The sequence below is a fragment of the Syngnathus acus genome, chromosome 2 (assembly GCF_901709675.1).
Source record: "Syngnathus acus chromosome 2, fSynAcu1.2, whole genome shotgun sequence".
Taxonomy (NCBI): Eukaryota; Metazoa; Chordata; class Actinopteri; order Syngnathiformes; family Syngnathidae; genus Syngnathus; species Syngnathus acus.
Window position 1 is genome coordinate 6,402,351 of NC_051088.1, and position 25,804 is coordinate 6,428,154.

General features: G+C 44.0%; 1 protein-coding gene across 2 annotated transcripts in view; it reads right to left on the reverse strand.

Moving 5' to 3' along the window:
* The window catches only part of plxnb1a (plexin b1a), a 41,159-nt gene that overhangs the window by 5,895 nt on the left and 9,460 nt on the right, over nucleotides 1-25,804 (reverse strand). Inside the window, exons 2-29 of one of the 2 annotated variants that reach the window (XM_037279218.1) lie at nucleotides 18,531-18,593; nucleotides 17,302-18,178; nucleotides 16,954-17,196; nucleotides 15,820-16,002; nucleotides 14,492-14,620; nucleotides 13,035-13,135; nucleotides 12,808-12,940; nucleotides 12,017-12,173; nucleotides 11,405-11,513; nucleotides 10,965-11,073; nucleotides 9,980-10,723; nucleotides 5,940-6,038; nucleotides 5,695-5,817; nucleotides 5,294-5,387; nucleotides 4,997-5,166; nucleotides 4,573-4,724; nucleotides 4,400-4,505; nucleotides 3,870-4,006; nucleotides 3,599-3,772; nucleotides 3,055-3,274; nucleotides 2,729-2,971; nucleotides 2,142-2,318; nucleotides 1,802-1,950; nucleotides 1,592-1,692; nucleotides 1,301-1,518; nucleotides 1,008-1,186; nucleotides 407-473; nucleotides 28-174 (exon numbers count right to left, since the gene is read on the reverse strand). In XM_037279218.1, coding sequence (XP_037135113.1) covers nucleotides 28-174; nucleotides 407-473; nucleotides 1,008-1,186; nucleotides 1,301-1,518; nucleotides 1,592-1,692; nucleotides 1,802-1,950; nucleotides 2,142-2,318; nucleotides 2,729-2,971; nucleotides 3,055-3,274; nucleotides 3,599-3,772; nucleotides 3,870-4,006; nucleotides 4,400-4,505; nucleotides 4,573-4,724; nucleotides 4,997-5,166; nucleotides 5,294-5,387; nucleotides 5,695-5,817; nucleotides 5,940-6,038; nucleotides 9,980-10,723; nucleotides 10,965-11,073; nucleotides 11,405-11,513; nucleotides 12,017-12,173; nucleotides 12,808-12,940; nucleotides 13,035-13,135; nucleotides 14,492-14,620; nucleotides 15,820-16,002; nucleotides 16,954-17,196; nucleotides 17,302-18,168 — 5,331 coding nt within the window. In that variant the 5' untranslated portion in view covers nucleotides 18,169-18,178; nucleotides 18,531-18,593. The remainder of the gene's footprint in view (nucleotides 1-27; nucleotides 175-406; nucleotides 474-1,007; nucleotides 1,187-1,300; nucleotides 1,519-1,591; nucleotides 1,693-1,801; nucleotides 1,951-2,141; nucleotides 2,319-2,728; nucleotides 2,972-3,054; nucleotides 3,275-3,598; nucleotides 3,773-3,869; nucleotides 4,007-4,399; nucleotides 4,506-4,572; nucleotides 4,725-4,996; nucleotides 5,167-5,293; nucleotides 5,388-5,694; nucleotides 5,818-5,939; nucleotides 6,039-9,979; nucleotides 10,724-10,964; nucleotides 11,074-11,404; nucleotides 11,514-12,016; nucleotides 12,174-12,807; nucleotides 12,941-13,034; nucleotides 13,136-14,491; nucleotides 14,621-15,819; nucleotides 16,003-16,953; nucleotides 17,197-17,301; nucleotides 18,179-18,530; nucleotides 18,594-25,804) is intronic. The other variant, XM_037279219.1, reaches the window with a different exon arrangement.

The window sequence follows — 25,804 nt, forward strand, 5'->3', positions numbered from 1 at the left end:
AATTATACTTTAAGTGTGTGCTCTGACCAAGGTGCGGTACTCGACATCCTCTCGCAACAGCCGGTTGTCATTCAAAGTGTACTTGGCTTTTCCTGTCACAGCATCCACGGGTCCCTTGTCCACTTGGTGCTTTATTGCCCGGAACAGCATGTAGAACGACTCCCCTGCTGATTCCTGTCCAGGAATTAATATGGAGGGTCATCAATGTCAAAATGCAACCGAATTAATTCAAGACTCATTCAGGGATTGTACTGAATGGAATGTATTTCCAACTTCAAGAGAGCCATGACTAACCATCCAGTAATCATGAGAAGCAATAATTTCCAGCTGTATTCCATGTGCTCAAAAGTAGAAGCAAACAAATGTTCTATGTGAAGCTTTAACACGCTGTTATCCTGCTACATACCCGCAAGAAGTTGAACAAGCAAATGGACATCCAGTTTGTCAAGAGCTTCTCAACCACAGATTCAGTTCTAGGAGAAAAAATACATGCAGAATAGTAGTTGGTATTGTAGGGTGATAAAAAAATAATCTAATTACTAGTAACAGGATTTGTCATTAATTAATTAATCAGCACATTTTAATCTCATATCTGATAAAGGTCCCAAATAAAGAATTTGAATTCTAGGACATTACAAAACTGTAGTGCATGACTAATCAGTTGAATCCACATTTTTATTGGTGGAGTGTGCTTCCTAAAAATGAAATTCTAATTAAAAAAGGTCAAGCACATCAGCAAACCAATCAGGCCAGGTCATTATTCAAAAATGCAATACAAAAACACTTCAATAAAATACATATAGAGCTGACTCAAGACAGAAATTCAAAATCCAGGAATCTCCTGCATTAGTTGCACCTCTCCTTCACACAACCTGTTGGAACGAACTGTGCTTCCTCTCAAAAAATTCTTTGAATTTTTGACTCCAATTAATGCGTTAAATTGACCGCCTAAATAATTCTAAAATATTCAATAATAAACACTCATAAATGCTGAAGAAACTTCTGACCTCCTAAGCATGAGCTTGGGGTTTTTCGCCACATACTGTTCCACCAGATCATTAAGTAGAGTCTTCAGGATGTCTGTGAAGTACTCCAGTTTACCATGGAGGGCCACAGTCAACAGAGAGGCCACATAGGCCCGGTCCCTTGGAGAAAAGGTCTGCTGGGCTTCCAGTGTGTGAATAAACTGCAAGGGAAGTAGTCAATGTCTGCATTAACTACACAATATAACAAGTGGTGGTGGTTGTTGCTCTATATGTAACAAAGTAACCAAAAATACAAATACAGGACTGAGGCTGACCTTGGTGAGAAACAGTTTACTGTTGAGCAGATTAGACAGTTGAACAAGCCCTTGTTCAACAGTTTGCCTCCGGCTCTCCGGGACATCCAAATCTTGTCTCAGTGGTGACTCCTGGTGGCCTGGGAAGAAAATCCGCTCTGCATAGGCCTTGTATTCCAGGAAGGGAATCCCCGATCCCACCAAATCACTGGACATGTCCATCATCTCGGTCATTAAGTCTGATGGGAGTAAGAAAAAGTACGTGAAAAAATGGGAGCTTTTGAAACAATACCAGAATGTCAATCTTCGTACCTGTGAACTCCTTCTTGCAGCGGTCTCGCACACTGGTCTCCAGATTCTCCAACTGGATCTGGACTTTTTTATAGTCCCTCATGGCCTGTTTGCTCTTCTTCCTGGCAATCAACAAATAAAATAATGATGACGCAAAGTCCGGGCTACATGAAAAAACAAAAAGATTTCAAGGTGGGCAACCTACCGAATAGCATGGATATTTATATTTACCTGTAAATGAGGACGATTATGAGCACAATGAGAACCACTATTGAGGCTCCCACCCCTACTCCCACTTGGGCCTCCAAGGGAAATATGGACATGGCATGGCTGTCATACTGAACCCTACCCAAGGAGAAATTCATGTTCCCCATTTTGACCTAGAAAACAAAATTACAGAAAGACTGTTAAGTCTCATGGCCCATTCATACGGGGCAAGTTGTCTACTGTGTAAAGCGCTCAGTAAAATGATGACGATTGCACAATACTGCTTGATGCATATACTCCAAGATTCATAATAAATCTGTGGTGGAAGTCTGGACAGATGGAGCTGAGTTACTCGTTTACTTACAGTGAACTCAGGCAGACCGTCCATAACCTCCATTTTCTGGCTGCTGCGTACTGATGGCTGCTTGGCTGGCGGTTCACAGTACAAATGGTTATGGGTCAGGGTTTTCACTGAACATACGCCGTCCCCGATCCGAGCTTGGACCTCATGTTTTTGGATGGCCAGGTCCAGATTCTCTCCCTAAGTTGAAATGATTGCGGAAAATGTAAACTCACACAAGATCTCAGAGTTTGATGGCAATGATAGGTTTCCACTGAAAAGATGTTAGCTCCATGTCAAATAGAACACAATTAAACACAAAACAATGAATGAATCATAAATGTTCTAGACTCTATCCCATCTGAATTCATTTGAGACATAGTGTACACCTTGAACTAATTTGCAAAACATTCAAACACTCACATTCACACTTATGGACAATTTAGAATCCTCAGTGAACCTAACATGCATACTTTAGAAAGTGGGAGAAAGACCCGCAACATGAGGAAAACACTGAATTGTCACACTGGAGGCAGAGATCCAAACTCTAACCACCGCTAACCACTACCTCAGCTAATTCACAGTCTGTAAATTGTGTCATCATTCCACACCTCAACAGAGATGATGCTGCCAGGTTTGTGGTGGTACGGTTTGTCGGGGTCATTGCGATTCAGCATGTACAGCTTTGGGTTGGGCTCATAGCTGAACGCTTCACTGCCCACAGTGTTGAAGTCAAAATGAAGACTGTCCAGCAGGAAATGAACTTTGACCCTAGCTCTCCTGGCTTCCGGTCCTACAGCCGGCGTCGGGCACAAGATGAGGGAGGAACTGTTCACTGCACAGTGGGATTCGTACTGCAGTATGGATTGGACAGAATAAAGAAACAACATACAATAAATATTTATTTGTAGAAAAGGGAAGGATTTTTAACACATACCTGCTTCACATGGCAAAGTGCACCCTGAGAGCAGTCCGCCTCTGGGATGATCCTTCGTCGTCGCTTGAGTGGCGTTTTTTTATCTTGTCCTTCTTTCAACCGACCTGTGCTACGCCTCCTCCTGGGAGGAAGAGAATCAGGCGGGCTGAGAGTGACCCGAATTTTGGGGTCTTGAACCACATCAAGGTTTTGACCGGACACTCTGATGATTCTGCCTCCACTGCAAGGAAAAAGGAAATGCTTGAAAGATGAACTTAAATATATCATCATTAAATTGACATTTAAACTTGAAAAAATGCTTCAGTGTTCAATGCTTCATCTCAACAAAAGTTGAGAAAATCATGAAATCCTTGCATGGAGCTTCATTGTATTATATTCCTTGGATATGAAAAAAACTATTCAAAATGTGATGGCAATTAATAAAATTATCAATTTAGTTTTAATACAACAGTGTAGATCTTTTCAAATCATGTCTCTGTGCACTACTTAATGTAAAAAAACAACAATAACATTCTAAATGTCTTTTGTTTGAAGTGTGAAGCACCTGAGAAAACTTTTGGACGGTGCGGCCCAGGAAATGTTGGGGTTGGGCGTGTAATGATAAACAACACCCTGTAGGTGGCGTTCAGCGCCTCCAAATCGCACTATGATGCCATGTTCGCCTGTCCTGTTACTGCCTCTTGTCAGACAGCAGATCTGATCTTCCTCGATGCTTATCCTAAACAAAGACAGCTTGCGATTGAACAGCCGCTCAAACAAAAAGCTTTACACATCAAAAATAAAGAATGCATGAATAATGACAGTGTGACACTTACACCATACATGGTATTCCTCCGATGAGGACGCTGACATCATTTGGGTGGCCCGTCTTAAGGCTGCGACCTTTGATAGTGACAGACGAGCCCCCTGCTTTTGGCCCTCTCTGGGGGGAGAGACCGCTCAGTATGGGATCCTGGCAATGAGTAATAAAAATACAGCATGAGAAGAAAGCACAAAGAAAATAAAACTGCATGTTTCAATAATCCACTAATTTACAGCCATGTGGGTGATTTACTGTCAAGATAAACGAGACAGCGGGAAACACCGGAGGGTTGTTTCGCAGCCTACAGCCATAAATTTGCTCATCACTTTGTGCTAATTAATTAGAGGCTGGCATCCTTTTCCTGTTAATGCAACTAAGAAGATGAGTTGCTTGATTGAAAAGCAGATTACTCACGAGATATAATGCTAAATGTCACCTTGTCAAAAAAAAATACAAAATTAAAGAAATAAAACATAGATGTAGCAACACAATAATATTCTTCAAAGAATAATTTCAAGCATATTTTCACAAACTTGTATTTACCTGAAAGCTGAAGGTCTGGCCAGACACACCAAGTCCTCCTCCCCTTACTTTGACAGAGGCCTGTCCCCTCTTCTCTCCCCTGCTGCTTGTGGTCTCACACACTATCCTGCACGACACAGGGGTAAGAAGCAAACGCGCATATCCTAGTTCATCTTTTGGCATACATTACTCACCTTGAGGAGATCTCATATCTGCTGTGGATGACACTGCAGGGAACCTCAGCAAGTGTGACAGAGTTGAGGATGTCTTCAGCCCTCTGGCCAAGATTGGAGCCTGAAATAGTCACCAAGGTTCCCCCCTCGACAGGGCCAGACACAGGATCCAACTGAAACATAAGACAAAAGACGTAGCGACAGCTTTTCTCATTTACACATGATCACATTAACCACAACACACACCAGCCTCCTCTTAATAATATAATAGCTCAGATGTGTCAAGATGGGTATCCAGAAGAGAGGCAACCAGGTTCATCTCTGGTGGAAACAATTCAGTAGCAAATACATGTTTGCACGCATTAATATTATATATGCGATAAACACCTTAAAAACAGTTGTTGACGTTTGTATTCTTTTTCAAAGAGGATAAAACAAGCCTTACAAAATGAATGACAGGGGCAGGACAAGTGTGTTTGACATCATCGGTGCAGGACCCATGGTAGACGCAGTGGGAGGTGGAAGAACTCCCGCACCAGACGCAGCCGTACTTTGGATCGGCCGTACGACATCGACTACAGTCAGATCTCCCCACGGAACAGTTGTACAGAGTCACTGAAGCAGGGGAAAGAAAGGGAGGTCAGTGAGGGGAAAAAATTCATTGTTATATTTGGAACATTCTGTGTGGAAGGTTGCCAAGGTGTGTGATATAACGTGTGCCACATGAGAAATTAGCCCCCACCGAAAAGGTCATCAGCACTGTCAATGAGAAAGTTATCTTTCCTTCTGACGTTGATCATGGCTGGGTATTCCTCCATCAAAGCAGAATAAGCAAACTGAAAAATAAGCAATAAAACAATGTAGCATGTTTTGAGTTATACAGGCTAATATGCAAATTCAGGAACAAAGCACTAATGTGATCCGTCTGTCTGGGAGGGTGTAAAATGTATGCAAACACAACAGTATATTGAAAACGGAGTGTAGTTTCATGATCTTTTTTTTTTTTATTATTATTTTATTTTGGTTTTGCTGTTTAGATTAGATTTAGATACATTGAAACATATCCATTAGAAGTTTAGGTATTAAGTATGTGCTGTACATAGCACAAAAAAAAAAAAACTTTGGCAAATAAAATATGCTGACCTGATGTGGTTTGCAGGTTATCAAAAAAACTGAGGGCTGCTTGGCATCCGGTTCCACAGACGCTTCAACCACTACTGACTGATTCTCAACATCCAGCACGCACTCGTAGTCCAGATTTTCATCCTAAATGTGAACAGTTTTCGAATGAAAAACTTAATTAAAACATTGAGAGGGACATATTGAGAAACATATATACCTAAATAATAAACCACCTGCTATAATAGTTGTAAGGTTAAACTATGTACCTGAAACAGGTTGAGGTGTTGTCCCACTAGTGTAATCTTCCTTTCAACATTGACAGGAAGGGGGAAGGAGTCCTGAACTTTCTCCACGCAAGGACAGTCCTGAAAAAATATGCAATGTGAAACACATGCCCTGGATAAAAATAGGAAAAAAATAGTCCGCATAATAATACAGATAGTCAGGCAGTAAAGCAGTAAAGAAATATGTTGGGTTAATACTTCTTATTGTGAGGCTATTTGATGAGATGATGGTGCTGAAATGGATGTTTTAGCCAGACTGTACCAAAAAGGTCCATTTTAAGTGACCAGAAATAAGATAAAAACATAATACATACATAAATAAATAAATAAATAAATAAATAAATAAATAAATCCATCCATCCATCCATCCATCTTCTTCCGCTTATCCGGGGTCGGGTCGCGGGGGCAGCAGCTTCAGGAGGGACTCCCAGACTTCCCTCTCCCCAGCCACTTCATCTAGCTCATCCCGGGGGATCCCAAGGCGTTCCCAGGCCAGCCGAGAGACATAGTCTCTCCAGCGCGTCCTGGGTCGTCCCCGGGGTCTCCTACCGGTGGGACATGCCCGGAACACCTCCCCAGGGAGGCGTCCAGGAGGCATCCTGATGAGATGCCCGAGCCACCTCATCTGGCTCCTCTCAACGTGGAGGAGTAGCGACTCTACTCCGAGTCTCTCCCGGATGACCGAACTCCTCACCCTATCTCTAAGGGAGAGCCCGGACATCCTGCGGAGAAAACTCATTTCGGCCGCTTGTATCCGGGATCTCGTTCTTTCGGTCACGACCCATAGCTCGTGACCATAGGTGAGGGTAGGAGCGTAAATCGACCGGTAAATTGAGAGCTTTGCCTTTTGGCTCAGCTCTCTCTTTACCACGACGGACCGGTACAGAGTCCGCATTACTGCCGACGCTGCACCGATCCGCCTGTCGATCTCGCGCTCCATCCTCCCCTCACTCGTGAACAAGACCCCAAGATACTTAAACTCCTCCACTTGGGGCAGGATCTCATCCCCGATCCGGAGAGGGCATTCCACCCTTTTCCGATCGAGGACCATGGACTCGGATTTGGAGGTGCTGACCCTCATCCCGACCGCTTCACACTCGGCTGCGAACCGCTCCAGTGAGAGCTGGAGATCACGGCCTGAAGAAGCCAACAGCACCACGTCGTCTGCAAAAAGCAGAGACGCGATGCTGAGGTCCCCAAACCGGACACCCTCAACGCCTCGGCTGCGCCTAGAAATTCTGTCCATAAAAATTATGAACAGAATCGGTGACAAAGGGCAGCCTTGGCGGAGTCCAACCCTCACTGGGAACGAATCCGACTTACTGCCGGAAATGCGGACCACACTCTGGCATCGGTGATACAGGGACCGAACCGCCCTTATCAGTTGGCTCGGTACCCCGTACTCCCGAAGCACCCCCCACAGAACCTCCCGAGGGACACGGTCGAACGCCTTCTCCAAGTCCACAAAACACATGTGGACTGGTTGGGCGAACTCCCATGCACCCTCGAGGATCCTGTTGAGGGTGAAGAGCTGGTCCACTGTTCCACGGCCAGGACGAAAGCCACACTGTTCCTCCTGAATCCGAGGTTCGACCTCCCGACGGACCCTCCTCTCCAGCACCCCTGAATAGACCTTACCAGGGAGGCTGAGGAGTGTAATTCCCCTGTAATTGGAACACACCCTCCGGTCCCCCTTCTTAAAGAGGGGAACCACCACCCCAGTCTGCCAATCCAGAGGCACTGTCCCCGATGTCCACGCGATGCTGTAGAGACGTGTCAGCCATGACAGCCCCACAACATCCAGAGCCCTTAAGAAATCCGGGCGGATCTCATCCACCCCCGGGGCCTTGCCACCGAGGAGTTTTTTAACTACCTCAGTGACTTCAACCCCAGAGATTGGAGAGTCCGCCTCAGAGTCCCCAGGCCCTGCTTCCACAATGGAAGGCGTGTCGGTGGAATTGAGGAGGTCTTCGAAGTATTCTCCCCACCGACACACGACGTCCCGAGTCGAGGTCAGCAGCACGCCATCTCCACTGTAAACAGTGTTGACGTTGCACTGCTTCCCCCTCCTGAGACGCCGGATGGTGGACCAGAATTTCCTCGAAGCCGTCCGGAAGTCATTCTCCATGGCCTCGCCGAACTCCTCCCACGCCCGGGTTTTTGCCTCAGCAACCGCCGAAGCCGCGTTCCGCTTGGCCATCCGGTACCTGTCAGCTGCCTCCGGAGTCCCGCAGGCCAAAACGGCCCGATAGGACTCCTTCTTCAGCTTGACGGCATCCCTTACCGCCGGTGTCCACCAGCGGGTTCGGGGATTGCCGCCACGACAGGCACCAATGACCTTACGGCCACAGCTCCGGTCGGCCGCCTCAACAATGGAGGCGCGGAACAAGGTCCACTCGGACTCAATGTCCCCCGCCTCCCCCGGGACGTGGGAAAAGCTCTGCCGGAGGTGGGAGTTGAAGCTCTTCCTGACAGGGGATTCCGCCAGACGTTCCCAGCAGACCCTCACAGAACGTTTGGGTCTGCCAGGTCGGACCGGCATCTTCCCCCACCATCGGAGCCAACCCACCACCAGGTGGTGATCAGTTGACAGCTCCGCCCCTCTCTTCGCCCGAGTGTCCAAAACATGCGGCCGCAAATCCGATGACACGACTACAAAGTCGATCATCGAACTGCGGCCTAGGGTGTCCTGGTGCCAAGTGCACACATGGACACCCTTATGTTTGAACATGGTGTTCATTATTGAAAATCCGTGTCGAGCACAGAAGTCCAACAATAGAACACCGCTCGGGTTCAGATCGGGGGGGCCGTTCCTCCCAATCACGCCCTTCCAGGTCTCACTGTCATTGCCCACGTGAGCATTGAAGTCACCCAGTAGAACGACGGAGTCCCCAGAAGGAGCGCTCTCCAGCACTTCCTCCAGGGACTCCAAGAAGGGTGGGTACTCTGAGCTGCCGTTTGGTGCATAGACACAAACAACAGTCAGGACCCGTCCCCCCACCCGAAGGCGGAGGGAGGCTACCCTCTCGTTCACCGGGGTGAACCCCAATGTGCAGGCGCCCAGCCGGGGGGCAATAAGTATACCCACACCTGCCCGACGCCTCTCACCGTGGGCAACTCCAGAGTGGAAGAGAGTCCAGCCCCTCTCGAGAGGGCTTGTACCGGAACCCAAACTGTGCGTGGAGGCAAGTCCGACTATATCTAGTCGGAACTTTTCTGCCTCGCACACCAGCTCGGGCTCCTTTCCAGCCAGAGAGGTGACATTCCATGTCCCAAGAGCCAGCTTCTGCAGCCGGGGATCAGACCGCCAAGGTCCCTGCCTTTGGCCGCCGCCCAGCTTGCAATGCACCCGACCCCTTTGGCCCCTCCCACAGGTGGTGAGCCCATGGGAAGGGGGACCCACGTTTCCTTTTCGGGCTGAGCCCGGCCGGGCCCCATGGGCGAAGGCCCGGCCACCAGACGCTCGCCTTCGAGCCCCGCCTCCAGGCCTGGCTCCAGAGGGGGGCCCCGGTGACCCGCGTCCGGGCGAGGGAAAACGTGATCCATTCATTTTTATCATCATAAGGGGCTGATGAGCCGTGCTTTGTCTGGCCCCTCACCTAGGACCCGTTTGCCATGGGTGACCCTACCAGGGGCATGAAGCCCCAGACAACATGGCTCCTAGGATCATAGGGGCACGCAAACCCCTCCACCACGATAAGGTGACGACTCACGGAGGATACATAATAAATAAATAAATAAATAAATAAATAAATAAATAAATAAATAAATAAGAGTGTCACGTTGAGTTCACTGGTACTGCATCTCCTGTAGTGTTGAATCAAAATAGTTGCATTTTTAAACACTCGTGTTTCTGTGGACAGTTACATAGTTAACATTGGTAACGAAATCCATGAGTGTATGTCGACTTGGTATTTCAGTTTCTTCTTTTGATTTCCAATGGGACAAATTGTTTCAATTATTAAATATCAGAGATTTATAAGGCTTAAGTTCAATTTATTAGCAACAGCTTCTGAACTCACCATTAAGTAATAAAGAGAGGAATCTGCCTGGTATTTTTCATCAGAGTCAGAGTTGGGCTCAAAAATCACGTCAGGTGATTGTGTAAAGGTGAGATTTTCATTTGCACCTGTTAGAGAAAAGGGGACGCTGTCCCTGTCTACTCCACCCTCAGGCCTCTCCCACTCCCATGGAGAAGTATCACTCCTATCAGAGCTTATTACTGAGATTTCCTCAGCAATGTCTGACAAAGTTGCAACTTCACCGGATGTGGTTGAGCTTATACCAGAGGAAGCGCCTGCTGCCTCACCGGAGGGTTCTAAGAGGCCCAATTCAGAGTCTACGGGCCCAATTGTACTGCTAAGGAATGTTGTGTTAGACGTGTTGCCAGCGTTCTCGCCACTTTCTATCAGCCAATCAACAGTCTCCTCCTCTGACAAATGTCTAGTTGTGGCCACATTTCCATCAGTAGTAGTGAGCATGTCAAAGGCAAAGCTGTCTGTGATGCTGGCATCTGAGTGTAGACTGGTGGCCTGGTTGAAGGTCCCGATGAAGTGGTGTGTGGTGTCCGTGGACTCGCTGTTAAGAGTGGTAGGGGTTGTCGTTGCGGTGGCAGCTGCAGTGGTCGTAGCAGGAGTCATGCTGAGTGGCAGCTGCGTCACTGTCACTGTTGTTGGTGATGTTGTTGTTGTTGTTGTCGGAGTCATCACAGTTAAAGTAGTCTGTTTTCTGGTGGGTGGTGGAATGGTGGGTGTCGGCGGTTTGAACTTGTTGATGGAGAAGCGCAAACGAACAAGCAGGAAAGGGCAAGAAAAAAAGGCAGGGGGGGTACAAAATTAGGATAAACAAGAAGACTGACTGAAGAATCCAAAATAATAACAAAGCACGACCGGAAATGAAAAACGTACACACAGGCGGAGCAAATAAGACAAGGCACAGAAACGTACATGTATGGCGTGATGCAAGTCGGTGATACTAGACAGGGCATGGCCATAAATGTTGACTCACATTTTGATTGTAGATGGTGACTCCTTGGCTGCAGGTGTGTCTGTGGGTGCAGACATGCTCATGGATACACCAGTTACACCCCCAGCGACTGCTAACACACCCTTGACATCTGAGGGGAAAATAATATTACACAAAATATGTTCAAGTAAAATATCTCATCTATATACACATCTATGACAACATATGGTTTATAACACTTTATGGGAGTTAATATATTCAATCACTAATAACTACCCAAAGAAGAAAATGCTATCGATAACACAGAGTTACAAAAACAAATGCATCATCGAAAGCGTTGTCTCGTGAATATGTCATTGTGCTTGTTGCTGAATAAAACGGTTTCACTCAGGCAAGACAGCACATGATTTATGACATTGTGTTCTGGTGACACATGCAGCATGTGTGTGAATGTCTGCGGGCGCGAGTGCGTTGATACTCACGGCCTCCGTTCAGAGAGCTTCTGCACAAGGCCACAGTCGTACAAGGTAAATTCTGTCTCTGCTACCGTTACGTTTAGAAAACGTAGGGAAAGTATCACCATCACGAACTCTGGATGACAACAGAACCACTTAATTAGAATCATTGCTATATTAACTAAACAAAGTGTACTTGATTAATAACTGATATATGTACCGATACAAGGTGGGAAAATATAATAAGATAATGCTCAAAGGAACCTACATTTAAAAAATATATATATATGTTTTTTTTCTGCATTTTGCATTTATAAGTAACTACAAATTCATCACTTTGTGACATCACAACATGAGGAACTGGTCGTTTTTTTGGATGATGCTTGGAGAGGAGGAATTATCAAGAATGCCCCAAGAAGAGTAAATGGAGAAAAGCACCACCTCTGAGATGGAATTTGCATTTTAACACGTCTAAAAGCTCAAAAAGTTGATTTTGCATGATATTGCTCCCTCAAAGGCTTGAATTTTTTTCATTTTTTTTAAAGATACTTTTCTGGGATATTTTAAGCCCTGTGTCGGGGTGGTGAAATGTGCTTATAAAATATAGCCATATACATGTGGACACAAGCTGAAGCTCACCGTCTCCATGCCCAATGGCGGGTAGATTACTTGGATCAGGGGTGGGGCATACAACACCCGTGTTAGTGAACAAGGCAGGAGTTTCTGTATCATGGAAGAAGCAAGAGTAGGCCTCGCCTTCTCCTAAACCAGGTAGTCTTTCAACTGACACTGTTATCTGTGGGAGAGGAAAATATTAATCAGTATTTTTACTGTATCTCAACCTTGAAAATGGGCATAATGAAAAAAAAGTAATACCGTATTTTCCGGACTATAAGGCGCACCGGACTATAAGGCGCACCTACAATGAATGGCCCATTTTAAAACTTTGTCCTTATATAAGGCACACTGGACTATAAGGCGCACCATTAATATCAAATCATTCTCCATTTTATCTTTTTTATTTCGACTTTAGACGCAACAAATTACTTTGTAATCACAAAATAATGATCCATAGTCTTTTTGATTCATGATTCATAGTCTTCAGCGGGCCACTTATGATTGATTTCATGACACACTGCTTCGGGCCAGTTTGAATTTAGGAATTTGGTCCATATATAAGGCGCACCGGACTATAAGGCGCACTGTCGGCTTTTGAGAAAATTTTAGATTTTTAGGTGCGCTTTATAGTCCGGAAAATACGGTACTTGAATAACAATGAAATTGTCACGACGAGTAATTGATTAAAGATGAGATGAGACGTGGTGGAGCATTAAGGATAAACAGCAAAGCTTCAAAGCAGCCTAGGTTTGGATATTTTGTAGTTATACTTAGCATTCATGATAATGCTACTTCCTCTCCCCCAAAATTACATTTGTTTTCTCCCCGCGGCTGATGTTGTACAGGTTGAGATGCTGGATGCTGAGGCACTGCTGCGTGCGGTTGAAACTCCACAACCACTGCCCCTTGACTGACCCTCGCCGGCACTCCCAACGTTGTCCACACCTGAAGTAGCAATGTGAGTTGTCAGAGAAAAATACAAGGAATCAACAAGAGAACGTGACTTCACTGTGGCTCAGTTCTTCACAAACAGACTCACCGCCCCTCCAGGACACACCAGCCACAGTACGGGTCATTGGCAGACAGACAAGACTGGCAGTCCAGATGATCTCCACATTCTGCCACAGGACGCTTCTCTACCTGAAGGTCAAATATATCCAATCCAGTTACATTCATTCATAACCTCAAGCATATAAACATAAACCTTTGAGAAAACAACTTGGAAATGTTAATCCTACAAAACGTTCTTTAAAAATGTGCAAATCTATAATGATGTATAGGGTTAGGGTTAGTATAGCAAAAGGATGTGGCTGCAAAAAAAAAAATTAAAAGGCATGAATATTTGCGGTAATTACTTTGACGTTAGTCAGATAAACCGACTCCTGAATAGCAGTTTCCCATACAGCCCCATCTCACAACTTCCCACACAGACACTCTGTAGGGAGTGTGCCTTCACAAAAAGGGCCACTTTCTCTGATTAATACTATTGTTGTCTGACCCCCACACCTCCTGCTGATTGTTGTTTTCAACAGAAGGTGAGTGACCTTTGACCTCAATTGCCAGCTGCTCTCATTTAGCCATTATGCTCTTTGCCTTGTAATCCTTCATGCTACTTTTTTCTACGGTCAACGCAGCTTGAGGAAGTACCAACGCACGGACAAATGTGACAAACAATCAATTGTGTGCTGATGAATGACAGCCCATGTTCAGGCTTGTGCATTGAGACATCTGGGTGTGTGGTTGAATGGACAGGCCACCACTCTGGAAAGGCTACAGCTGTTAAACTATTTCAAACAAAAGCACTCCAAGAGAGCCAAGATTTTTTCACCTGCAAAATGAATAAGCAGCGACAGTCTAGGATTTTAATACCTAAAAGGGGTTTGAGTTTCATCCAGATCCAAAACTTTCTCTGGACCCAAGGGAACAAAATGCATATAAACTGGATATGCTTCCAACCTTGAGAAAATAGGGCTTGATTTATACTACAAGGTACAAGTACAATAATTTCAATTTGTTGATGCCAATTTCGCCCACTTCAAAATATGCGTCATGGCAGGCTAGAGGAGCAGCTTCAAATAGAAAGCAATTTTACACCATAAATCGATAAGATTTGACAAATAAAGTTCCACCCATTCAAATGATTAAAGACCAAAAGAAACATACCTACTCATCACGACAAATAAATATCAGGTCCCCACGCTAAAAACTGTAGACCAGGGGTTAGCCACAGGGTGTCCACCTGAAAGCCCCCAAAGAACCACATTCTAAAAATAGCTCACCAGTGATGACATTGTGATTTCCTTGGACTGTTGTAGAAATGATCATTTAAAAATGTAAACACCTGCAGAAATTGATAGAAGTGTGCAACAAACGGGTAGCCCTTGTAGACTATTAACTATCGTTACTTGAAAAAGGTAACAGGAAAGAAGTGAAAGAAGACTTGCTGAATACGATGATTTAATCTTGAAGGTGTACCTATCCTCTTACGCAACTTACAGAGGCTTTGGTCATGATGTAGATGTGCGCGCCTTTCTGGTCTAGTAAGAGGTCACGGTTAATGGAGGAGTTGGGCTGGATAGTCACATTGGCATACACCTCCACTTGGCCATCTTGGCCCAGATACACCTGAGAAAGAACATCAGAGGTTGGTAGACAATGCACAGTAGATCGATAGAACATCAGTAATCGCTCAATGACTGAGACACTTAAATCATGAGGTGCAGTATTCTTTTGTTGTAGTGCATTGATAAACATTTGAGAGTTTTAATTCCTAGTTGTTTTGCACACAGTTAAGAAAATACAAGAACTCACGGGGCCTATTTTCTGAAGATAACAAATAGCGAATGCAAAACAGAGGACATGATTGGCAGCAATAAACATAATTTAAGTGTAAAAATTAAAAGTAAAGTTTGGAAAAAACTACAGCATTAAAATGAAGTAAAATAAAAGAAAGTTCTTGTGCAACACGCAGCTCAAACCTAAACCCAATTAAACTTGTGCAGGATCGCAACCAAAGTGGTTATGAATGTGATTAGCACATTGAAAAATCCAATATAAGCACAGGAAGACACCTCTGGTTTCAAGTGGTTCCCCAGCCTTCAAACTCTCATATTACCTCATGTTTATGAGATTAGAAGAAGTGGATTTTTTTTTTTCTTTTGCCTCTCCATCCGGAGGCACGTGACCACTGTGAGCAGAATAGCCATTATGAGGATGCACTCAACACATAATGGCAGCGAAAGTTGCTCTGTAGTGTTTGGTGGTTTAGAAGTATTCATGCAGATTTTATAAAATCAATCTGTCTGCATTCATTAAATATAGCACATCAGTTTTAAGACTCCTTATCAAATGAGTGTCAATAGCACTCTTCAGGTGGTGATACTCCGCAGTTACAAACGTGGTCTTACACTTGGAATTTTATTTCTGGATAAAACAAAGAAAAATATATCTCCATCTTATAGTAGTAGCTTCCAAAACAAAGATAAATATATTTCCATCTATAGTATTAGCTCAAAAATGCATAACTTTCAAGTGGCCAACAATCACCTGACGAAAATTGGACACATATTTATAGAGCTATGCGCGTCTGTGTATGTTGGAATACTGTGAAGGATGGAATGATTGGAATCCTCAAGATCTGTACAATCGCTGACATTGGTTGCTGATGTTTTAACAGGTGTAAAGTGTGCTGAATTTCCTGAGAAATGAATCACAGAAAGTCTAAGGAGCTTGTTAGGCTGCCATGGGCATTCCACAACTTATCCAACTTTATAAAAAAACTATACGTACTAGGTAAGTACTGAGTGGTGAATGTGATGCGCTACCTTGTGAAGCGTCCCTTTGGAGTCTCCCAGGAAAGCAATGCTGTGGTCGTACCTCACGCTAACAGCCACAGCAGTGAGATGGGTAGAAAAGGTTTGCCACACAGCCTTGGCCACTACCGGCACCCTGCTTGCCATTGGACTCGGAGTGTGATCAGAGCCACAGGGATATGCTTGAAGAGTATTCTACAACATACACATGACTATGGTTGAGTATCCCAAGCTGATTTGTCCTTCACTGAAGAAAAAGATTTGAGTAATCAGGAATTTAATTCATCTTCAACTGTCATCAAACATTTAGAAGACCCTTCTTTGGATGTCCTCTAATTTAACCTTTGGTAATGACTTCCTGTTAGTGTTGCACAGACTATTTTTTTCTTCAATCATTGGGATAAGAGTAATACATTTTTCTGGTCTGCAAAGCCTCACAACTGAGCGAAAAATGTCTATGTTTCCAAACCTTGCTTAATCATTGCTCATGGAAAATAGCATTTTATCGTCATCTGGCCTTTCGTCTCTGTAGTTTCATTTAGCACTGAATTAATTCTACAATTCTTCACTTCTTTCTGTGGCCATGTTACTGGCAGCCCTTGTCTTTGTCCTCGTTCCTCCTTGCTAGAGCTCAATACATTGCTGCACAGCTGAACCAAGTTGCCTTGGTTTACTGACCTCTAATGATCCCATTCAATGGTCTGAGGGATGCCAAATGTAGGCATCTGTGGAGAGCGGTGGGGATGAACTAAACGGCTGCAGCTGGCCAAAGCTACTTCTGGGGCATCTGGGCTTGAGTCCCATGGCCTAATTACAAGACTTGCCTAAAAATCACTTTGCCGCATACAATGATGCAGTTTAATCCCGCTAATGCTGCGGGTACAATTTGTTACTTAGCTGGAATTTTACGACATTTATCCTTTCTCTGACCACTGAAACCAATTTCGTCAATCTACTTCAGGTAAACGGCAGGAAATGGTTCATGCTGATGGCTTGCATTAAGTTATTAGCCAATGTACAAGTTGTCAGAGAACATACAGTAAAACAAAAAACTGTATAGAGTGCAATCCTTGGAGGGAGTAGGATTAGTGATAAAATGCAAGAAAAATGTCCGTGTTATGCTATTGCTATTGGCTGTGTGCATACCCTGAGTAATTTGGCGCAGCTAGACTTGACCTCATACTCTATGTAGGCCACCTCTCTTCCATCGTCCAACATCCCGTCTTGGGTGTAACACAGATCCCTTATGGAGTCAATGCGTCTGTCAAGTGCATCCAAAGGGAAGATGCACAGAGCTGAGCCATCCAAGGAATTTTGGTTAGTGGAGCTGACACGGGTGGAGAAGACTGCCAACAAGTCCTCACCCTCCCTGTCTGTACCTTGACCCACCTGTTACACATAATTTGAAGGGGGACAAAATTCAAGGAAATCAAAGGCAGAAGCAACAACTGTTATTCTAAAGTGACACGTTTGAAGGAGAAATAATAAATTTACCTGGGCTGCTTGGAGAAGGTTGTAAACTCTAGAAGGTGAGGATGGTGATCGGCAAACCAGAGGAACTTCCACGTAGGAATAGTAAGAGGCATCATCGAGGCAAACCCTGGCCGCATAGGTCTGATATTCCCTCGATGACGACTTTATGTCTCGGCGGTAAAACAAGAAGTACACATATGTTCGCCGTGTGAACGTGGTCACGAAATGGTGGTCGTATTCGGACATACGACCTGCTACGGCGAGCTTTGCCGTCTCCTCGTAGGAAAAAATAGGCTCTGATGAAAGGTGTCGTGTGGAAATAGGTGGCTGACTGGCGGTGTAGCCCCTACCCACATACATCACAGACCTTCCCCCACCCCGAAGCCCCACCACAAGCCCCACGGTTGAAACCAACGGATCATTGGCTGCCACGTATTGAGTGTCCATTGGCCTCTCTGTGGAGAAAAGAACCTCACTGATTGAGGTCAGGCTCCGTTTTTGGCAGGTCCCTTGGTATACACTGCCGCAGGTGATCAATTCCAATCCTGTCGGATCCACCAGCAGTAATTTGTTATGGTTACTGGTTCTCCTGGCCTGGGGACAATTGGACTCTGTGACAGGAGGGATGCAGTCTTTGCTGTCACTCACAGGACCGGTCTTCTCCTCTTGCTCCAACCGAAGTCCATCTAATCCATCTAGCTGAAACAGGTGGTCTCTGGCCCCCACATAGACTTTTCCAATGGATGGGTCTGGATGGAGCACCAGGTGCTGGAATTCTGTGTCATCACGGGAAAAACTTGGGTAAGAGTGACCATGGACTAAGGCAACAGTGATGACGGTGATGAAGAACAAGAGTAGGGTGGAGTGCTGAGCCTTCCCATGTAGCATGGCAGATATTCTGAGGAGGGAAATGCACCAGGGTTACACATGTTTAAGTAATTGTTGCATTCAACTTGTATGCTAAAACTTTATTTTCTTCAGATTGATAAAATGATGGTCGAACCTGACAGATAGAAACACATCACCAAACCACATTCTGCACTGAATGATATACTATGGCCGCCACAGTGAATGCGCTCAAACTTGTTTTTTCAGTGCCATCGTTAAATAAATTATCATGGAAATGTATGTATGCAAAGGCTCATTAAAATTGCAGCTAAGAACAGTGCTAAACAAATGCTGCAGTTGTATAAGAGATTACTTAATATTGGTGGTACTGCAGTCTCAGTTTTCATTTGAAAATGCCTTACCATCTATGTTCTTTGTTAAGCCGAAGACTCCCACTGCCTAATCATATCCCATTTCTTCTCCGTCTGTCAAGATGGAAAAATAAATAAATTAAATTAATCATCTGGTTCAGACATTAAAAAGAGAGACAAATGAGGCATAAGCATTCATAAAGAGATAGGGGGAATTGCAGGATGACCACAATCACATTTACTTGTCACCTCTATCAGATTACACACACAGTTTTGACTATGAGCAGTGTTCTTTACATCTTGAAGATTCAAAACAACACATTTCCCATCTCAAGAGCCATCCGTCAACACCTCTGAGAGAGTACTTTGTGGACACTGAGAGCAATCCCCCCCATTTGTGCTAAAATCTCTTTAATTATTGAGCAGGTTCCTCAGTCCTTCCACTGACCTCGCAGAGAAAAGGTCAGAGGAAGGAATGAATAACTCTCAAACACCACAGAGTTTTACCCTACCTTTTAACCACTTAGAGACAGACAATTACAAGGACCATCATTTACATTGATGTTTATTGTTATCAAGTGGTATTTAGAGCTAGACACTCAACAATGACAGTAGAATAAATTGTATGTATGACACAAAACGTATGTATTTGAACACCATGACATTTATTTAGTAATGTGACATGACAGCTAAAACGTTAGACATGGAACTAGTATCTCACCTAACTCTTTTGTGCTCACTGGTGCAACAATAAGGACAAAGCAGAGGCGGGTCTATAAGGAAGAAGATGAAAGAGTGTCTAGGATGGGTACATGACCCGAGGCCATCCAAGAGCAGCTGCAAGAGTTGTGCTGCATGACTGGTAAAAGGGGACGGGGGAGGGTTGTGGTGGTGCATGTGTCTAAGGATCGTTCACTTATTCATGAGCTGGATAAATATAATAATTATAAACCTCCATGCATCCTGTACAGCGCTGATTAAAAATACTGCATGAACAAGAATTGGTGTATTACAGAATCTTCAACAGGCCCAAGGCCCTTTTGAGCCCGGACACAGGAAAAACATTTTTCTTGTTTTATTGCTCCCATACCCAATAAGTATTTTCGTTTAGAATTCATACATTCATTCGTTCATTCATTGATTCATTCATTCGTTCATATTCTAGCCACTCTGACGTAATCTGGCTGGGAAAGTTCCCCACTATGCTGTTATCCTCACCTGCTCTTTGACCAGCAAACATGCGCGGTCAACTTATTTATAGCACGCAAACGACCCCATTACCATGGGAACTTCCTTTTGCCGATCTGCTACGATGGGTCCCCGTGAAGCTGCCGTGTGACGGGTCTGTGATGTGGAACTACACTATTGGGAACATGGAGGGAGGGATATGTGAAAGGATGGAGCAGAAGTTTAGTTTGGGATGTTGCACTGGTGTGTGTGTGTGTGTGTGTGTGTGTGTGTGTGTGTGTGTGTGTGTGTGTGTGTGTGTGTGTGTGTGTGTGTGCCTTGTAAAACCTTGTAAAGTTTCCCTCCTGTAGAAAAAAAACAACACTCCGACTCAAGCCCGACTTAAAGAGGGTCGAGCAAAATTTGTGTGTACCACTTCATTCATTCATTGGATGAAGCGAGTCATTGATCTTGGTTCTGAGAAAAAAAAATTGTCCTTATATTTGACCTCAAAGTTTAAGTCACAACAACTGATATATACATAACAACAGGAGGTACATCCCAACAACATTAAAATACTCAATGGTGCTCAGTGATTGTAGATACATTAATTAATTTAGTGTGGTTCATGTACTACTCTAGCTATATGCTTTCATAGTCCAGCAACTGCTTCTATGGATTTCTATGTGTTCATCTGTAATCTCCACTAACCTATTCTTGTGTCTATTCTATGTGTTCGCATTCATAAATCAGTGAGAGACTCCACTGTGCAAGTTCATCACTAAAGCCCTTAATGAGCCATGACAGCTCACTGAATGACTACGAGCTCATAAAATATGCGGGGGTCAGCAGTAGCGGTGCAGCGGGAGACTATGGAGCTTGGCATTGTTTTGTTGGGTTCTGGCGGTTTGGGCCCAAGATTCTGCACATTTACAGTAGCATGTGTGTATTCAACCCATAGGGTACATTAAAGTACTAACATGGCTGGTTGACATCAGCAAAAGCAGGCACTTAGTGAGAAGATAAAGAGCAGATACAGTATAAGGCTGTGCAAAACAGCCAGAATTAACTTAAAAGATAAAAGCTGGATGAGGTTTTCTGTGCCTGGCATCTGTTGTACATTTGTCAACACTGGTTACGCCATAGTCTGTCTGTCTGGCATAACATGCTCTAAAATGAAAATGTAGCTCAGAGCTACAGAAAACTGGGAAGTGAGTAGACATTTTGCCTGTAACAAGGGACTGAGAACATCCTACCCAACGAGTAGAAGTATATGGGCTGGAGAAGTGATGAGCAGAAACTGCAATCCTCAGTGCCCTTCGCTCTTATGCAACTGCACAGGTGAGGTGGTCTGATTCAGAAACCCAACAAATATTTGGTGGGTGCAAAAGAAAAACCTAATTTGCTACCTAGATGAGCAATTAATCTTTTCTTTGGCAAAACCCAAGATAATTTTAATCAATGCGATTTAAAGTTAAAGAGCCAGGGCTCTTTTAAATGTATAGCTTTAAGCAGCTCTCGATGAGGGTCTCAAAGAGACACTGTACAAAGTTAATGAAGGAGCAAAAAATAATATTAAATATAAATCAAAAGCATTATGGCTGCACTTCAGTTAGGCGCTACTAAAGTAAATGGAGCAGGACATAAAAACTGCATTCTGCTTATATACACTTCTTTCATGGAAACAAATTAGATAATCAATCGCTGGACACTGGCACCCAGCGATATGATCAGAGATACTCTTCTACTACCATTACATCGTTGCAGGAGTTATCTGGCAACTGTCACTTTATTGACAGAGGCTGGACAGTGTCACACAACTCTAAGGTGTGTCTGAAACACTGGTTTTACTACTACTACTACTACAAAAAAAGCAACACGATAAGACTTATTTTCCCGGATAAGCAATGTCTGACAATTTGTTTTATAGCTTTTTTCTATTCTGTTCAATTGGCTACCAATCAATCTTCTGTGTGCATGAAAACTGGTGAGGAAGGCTCGTTCTGTTGTAGGCACAGAGCTGCCTGGTCTAACATCTGTGGCGGAACAACGGGTTTTTGGACAGGTTGCTATTTATCAAGAACAACCCCATCCACCCATTGGCTCGAAGGTGCAATAATTTACCAGTGTATGGACTTTGTGACATTATTAGGTGGTATGTTTCTGAGATTATAAAATAAAGGTTGAAAAACAGTGGATTAGATGTACAGACAAGCTACGCATGCTTTGTCAAACACATGAGTGATGCCAAAGTGTCCTTGAGCAAGATAGGGAGGCCACATCAGGATGTGAATGGGAGGACATTGCGAAAGCACTTTGAGTACATTGAAGGTAAATAACAGGGCCCATTTGCCATTATCATTTTGAAAGTGGACATCCATTTGAAAAAGGCCTTTAACAACACTTTCAGCAGAAAAGCAGGAACTGTAATGTACAGTCTGACCAGTCAGTGGCTCTCAGTCAGGATTGTCCATTGTGAGCACTTTCTGTCACAGCCGATACTCACAGAGTTGAATTTATTCAATAAAAATTACAGCATATGACCAGTTTTCAGTGTCAAGAGAAAGCAACTAACACTGTGCCTGAACAAACTCCAATAAACTAGCAGTTAACCGAAACTTAAAACAAAGTGGCAGCTTCATCTCATTTCCACTTCCAGTTTCATATGGTAAGTGCATCTTGACCAAGGGACTTTGCATTTGTGCAGGCAGTTAGATAGAAGTTAACGCGCTAACATTTTGAAACGAAGATGTAGCCATGCTTGGCCCTTCTCCATTTCCGTCGCCATTACTGTCAATGGTCATCTCTCTGTCCTCAGTTCACATGCAGATACAGAAGGGTCTCTCTCTCTGCCCCTCCGGTGCGCTGAAGGGGCTCTCTGTATGCTGCCGCTGGAGGGAATAGTGTCCCTTTCACTGCTCTTTGGCCGAGAGGTCGGCCCGAGCGGACACAGGATAAAAGCCACTTCCCTTGGAAAGCGAGCCGACACACGAAATCACATAAGTGCACCGACACAAACACACTTTTTCAAGTGCACACAAACACATATACTCACTGAGGCCAATTTATAGCACGATCCTTTCACTCCAGAGACTCTCCCAGGGAAAAGCAGGTGTTAAGCCAAGCTACTGGGTACCGAATGAAATAAGATCTGCATCTGATCATTTGATTAAATTGGTTTGAAAAAAATCTGCAAAAATAATATTATAATAATATTTCAGCAAGAATTAAAAATGATTGTGGTGTGATGACCCTTAAAAAAACATGCTGCAGATGTGCAGATTCAGTAATCAAACCAAGCAGTCTTTTTCTACTGGTTCGAGTGTGTACAGGTATGACTGCATTCCTTTCCCTTGAGAGACATGTACCACTCTACAAAAACGATGATCAGAGGGAAGGCAGAGAGAAACCACTTAACTGAGAAATGATCAAGACCTTTTGAACCCTTATGAGGCAAGGGAATACATAACTACTTGTTGTCATGGAAATACATAACCACTCTGGGTTTCTGCAAGCTGTCAGGTGAAGAAACTCCAACCAGAAAGACAGATGGGATTCATGTAATATCAACAAGGGGCAAGGCGAGCGTGATTGACAACAACAGCTGAGATCCAAGTTAACTTTTCAGAGAACAAGTGGGCAGCTTTGAGATCTAAATGGAACTGGTTTGGAACATGCTTAATGGGTGGTGCGGTTTTGAAGGCTTTGCTTTCAAGCCATGTTGGTGATTATTCTGTTGGGAAACACAAAGGAAACTAAAAAAACCTCTGTAACCAGTCCAAGTTCTCAACACGGTCTGGCCATATGCTCAAATGAAGCATGATGTCATCGGGGTCAGGATGGTAGGGTCATTGTGTCGCAGAATGCTAAGGAGGCGTGCTTGCCGACTTCATTTGTTTGCGCATGGTCCGCATACATTACCACCTACTGCTTGTACACCCAACATCACACCATGTCACTCTCTCACTCTCTCCCTCACACACACACGCGCCCACCTCTTCTTTCAGTGCACTCAATCGTCTGAGGGAGCCCTTTGTCAACCTCCGTTGTCGTGACAACCAGACTGGGTTGAGCGAATGCGGAGTGGACGTTTCGCTCTCTTGGTCTGTGGGTATTTTAATCAGCTTGTCACACTGTCTGCGGTCAACCAACACGTGTCCCCAAAGGCAAGGATGCTACTTAACTTGTTTCTACAACATTATACGGTCAGTTAATTTTATGGATGGGCTCTGGGAAACATCCAGCCTGGTTTTCCACTGCTTTATTGAATTCCAGACATGACAATGAAAAAAGGTCCCATGACCAGGCACACAGCTAGTCACACAGAACCAGAGCATTATTGGTAATATACCAGGTCTGCTTTCTGGCGAGCCTCAACTCAATTTTAGCTATGAAAAGCAGTCCCATACGCTCTTGATAGAGCCCGACGAATATGTATAAATTCTCACAGGAGCCTAGTCGTGTCAATCTTGAGCCAATGAGTTTTGCTTTATTCATGAACAGCTTTTACAGCACAGGAACCCTGGCAAACCTTTAACTTATAACACATGTGGAAGCAGCCCGTCAGCCTCCTCTGTTTCACCCCTCCCGCAAAATCCTTGACCCTTCCACTCTCTGTCCACCATGGCTGCTATCTTAAGCGTCTATGTGGATACCAAGCATTTTCTAAATGTCCCTGCGGCCTCTTGAGATGAACAAAATTTGAATGCACTACCGATCCACAATTTTAGTAGAACTCTGAGGTAGTTTATGAGATGTGTGTGTGGGGGGGGATGATTAACAATAACCTCCTTTTACAATACTTAATGCTTAAACCAACAAGCCATGTATGTCTTATTCATTGTTTATTGAGAATGTTTCAATTTTGTTACCTGATTCAATAGGACAAAAATCAATTTGGCTTGAGGGCATAGTATTCAAAACCACATACATACAGACAACTCATTAAACTGTTATGTGCTGTCGGAAGCATTTTACTTTACTCTGATTTGCTTTATTTATTTATAATTGAGGAGTGCCAATCTGGGCGTTGGGCTTCTAAGAGCGGTAGTCTGAACTTTTAACCCCACTGGCAGTCTGATAAAAGGACAGTTGTTCTACCACCAGACTGTCTACTCTTTCAGTCTGGGAAGGAATAAAATAATAATGTGGGAATCCTCTGTGTGTCTTTGCAGAACGTTTGTAATAGACCATGCAAGGATGGTCACTGCATGGTAAGCTTAGTTGCTTTTCAGCAAGCTCTTTTACGTTTGGGGAATTGGACTATGAGAAGAAATCTAATATTTTACATGAGGAATGAACAAGAGAAGAAGACAACCAAGCATTTGATCCTAACAGTTTACTGTCATACACTGTGTTTCATCCCAGACAATGTTTGGTCTGAGGCCAGGCTACCCATGCAGATATAATCCTGCTGAATCCCTCAACAAGCACCAGTGAGCAGCGTTCCTAATTCACCTTTCACTGTTGTTAGCACATTGGAGCCACCAAAGGCTTCTTGGGAAGTTACATTCTGGTTGTAGTGTGGTCATCTTTTAAGTGAAGAATGATTGGTGGGTTTGACACCGCAGGAATTTAGTACAGAAATTGGATGACAATCAATGACTCGCATTAGGATTCAAGATAAATGACAAAAATTATGAGTGGATAAAAATGTTCTGGTTAGACACCATCACAGCACACCGTAAATGATGTGCTGTCGGGGCTAAATGAACAAAGCCACTTTGCATGTTCTATAATGACTTTGACTGAATCCAATTTCCTCTTACTTTTTCTATTGACAAATGAGTGACATTTTGGGCTGGATGCGGGTGGGTATGATATTCTGGCCTTCTGTCAGCAAGCTGAGTGATAGACAGCTTCATTAGTAAGTTAAAAAAAACACCCCCCAGAGACACGCCTTCAAACCCAGCTTCCACCCTCTTCAGCTTCTTTGGTTCTAGAAGAGAGAGGACAATCTAAGCAGGTTGTTTTTGAGTGGGAGGTCTTCAATTGTCAAATGCTTAATAGACTGCTCTCTCTCCATCTTGTTCAATACGTGCACACGCACACGCACGCACAGAGTAGTAATACTCACACTCAACATTGCCCTACTATCTGAATCGTTGGCAGAAAATCAAAGATGATTGATGAGAGGAGCTTGGCCGTGTTAAAGCTCA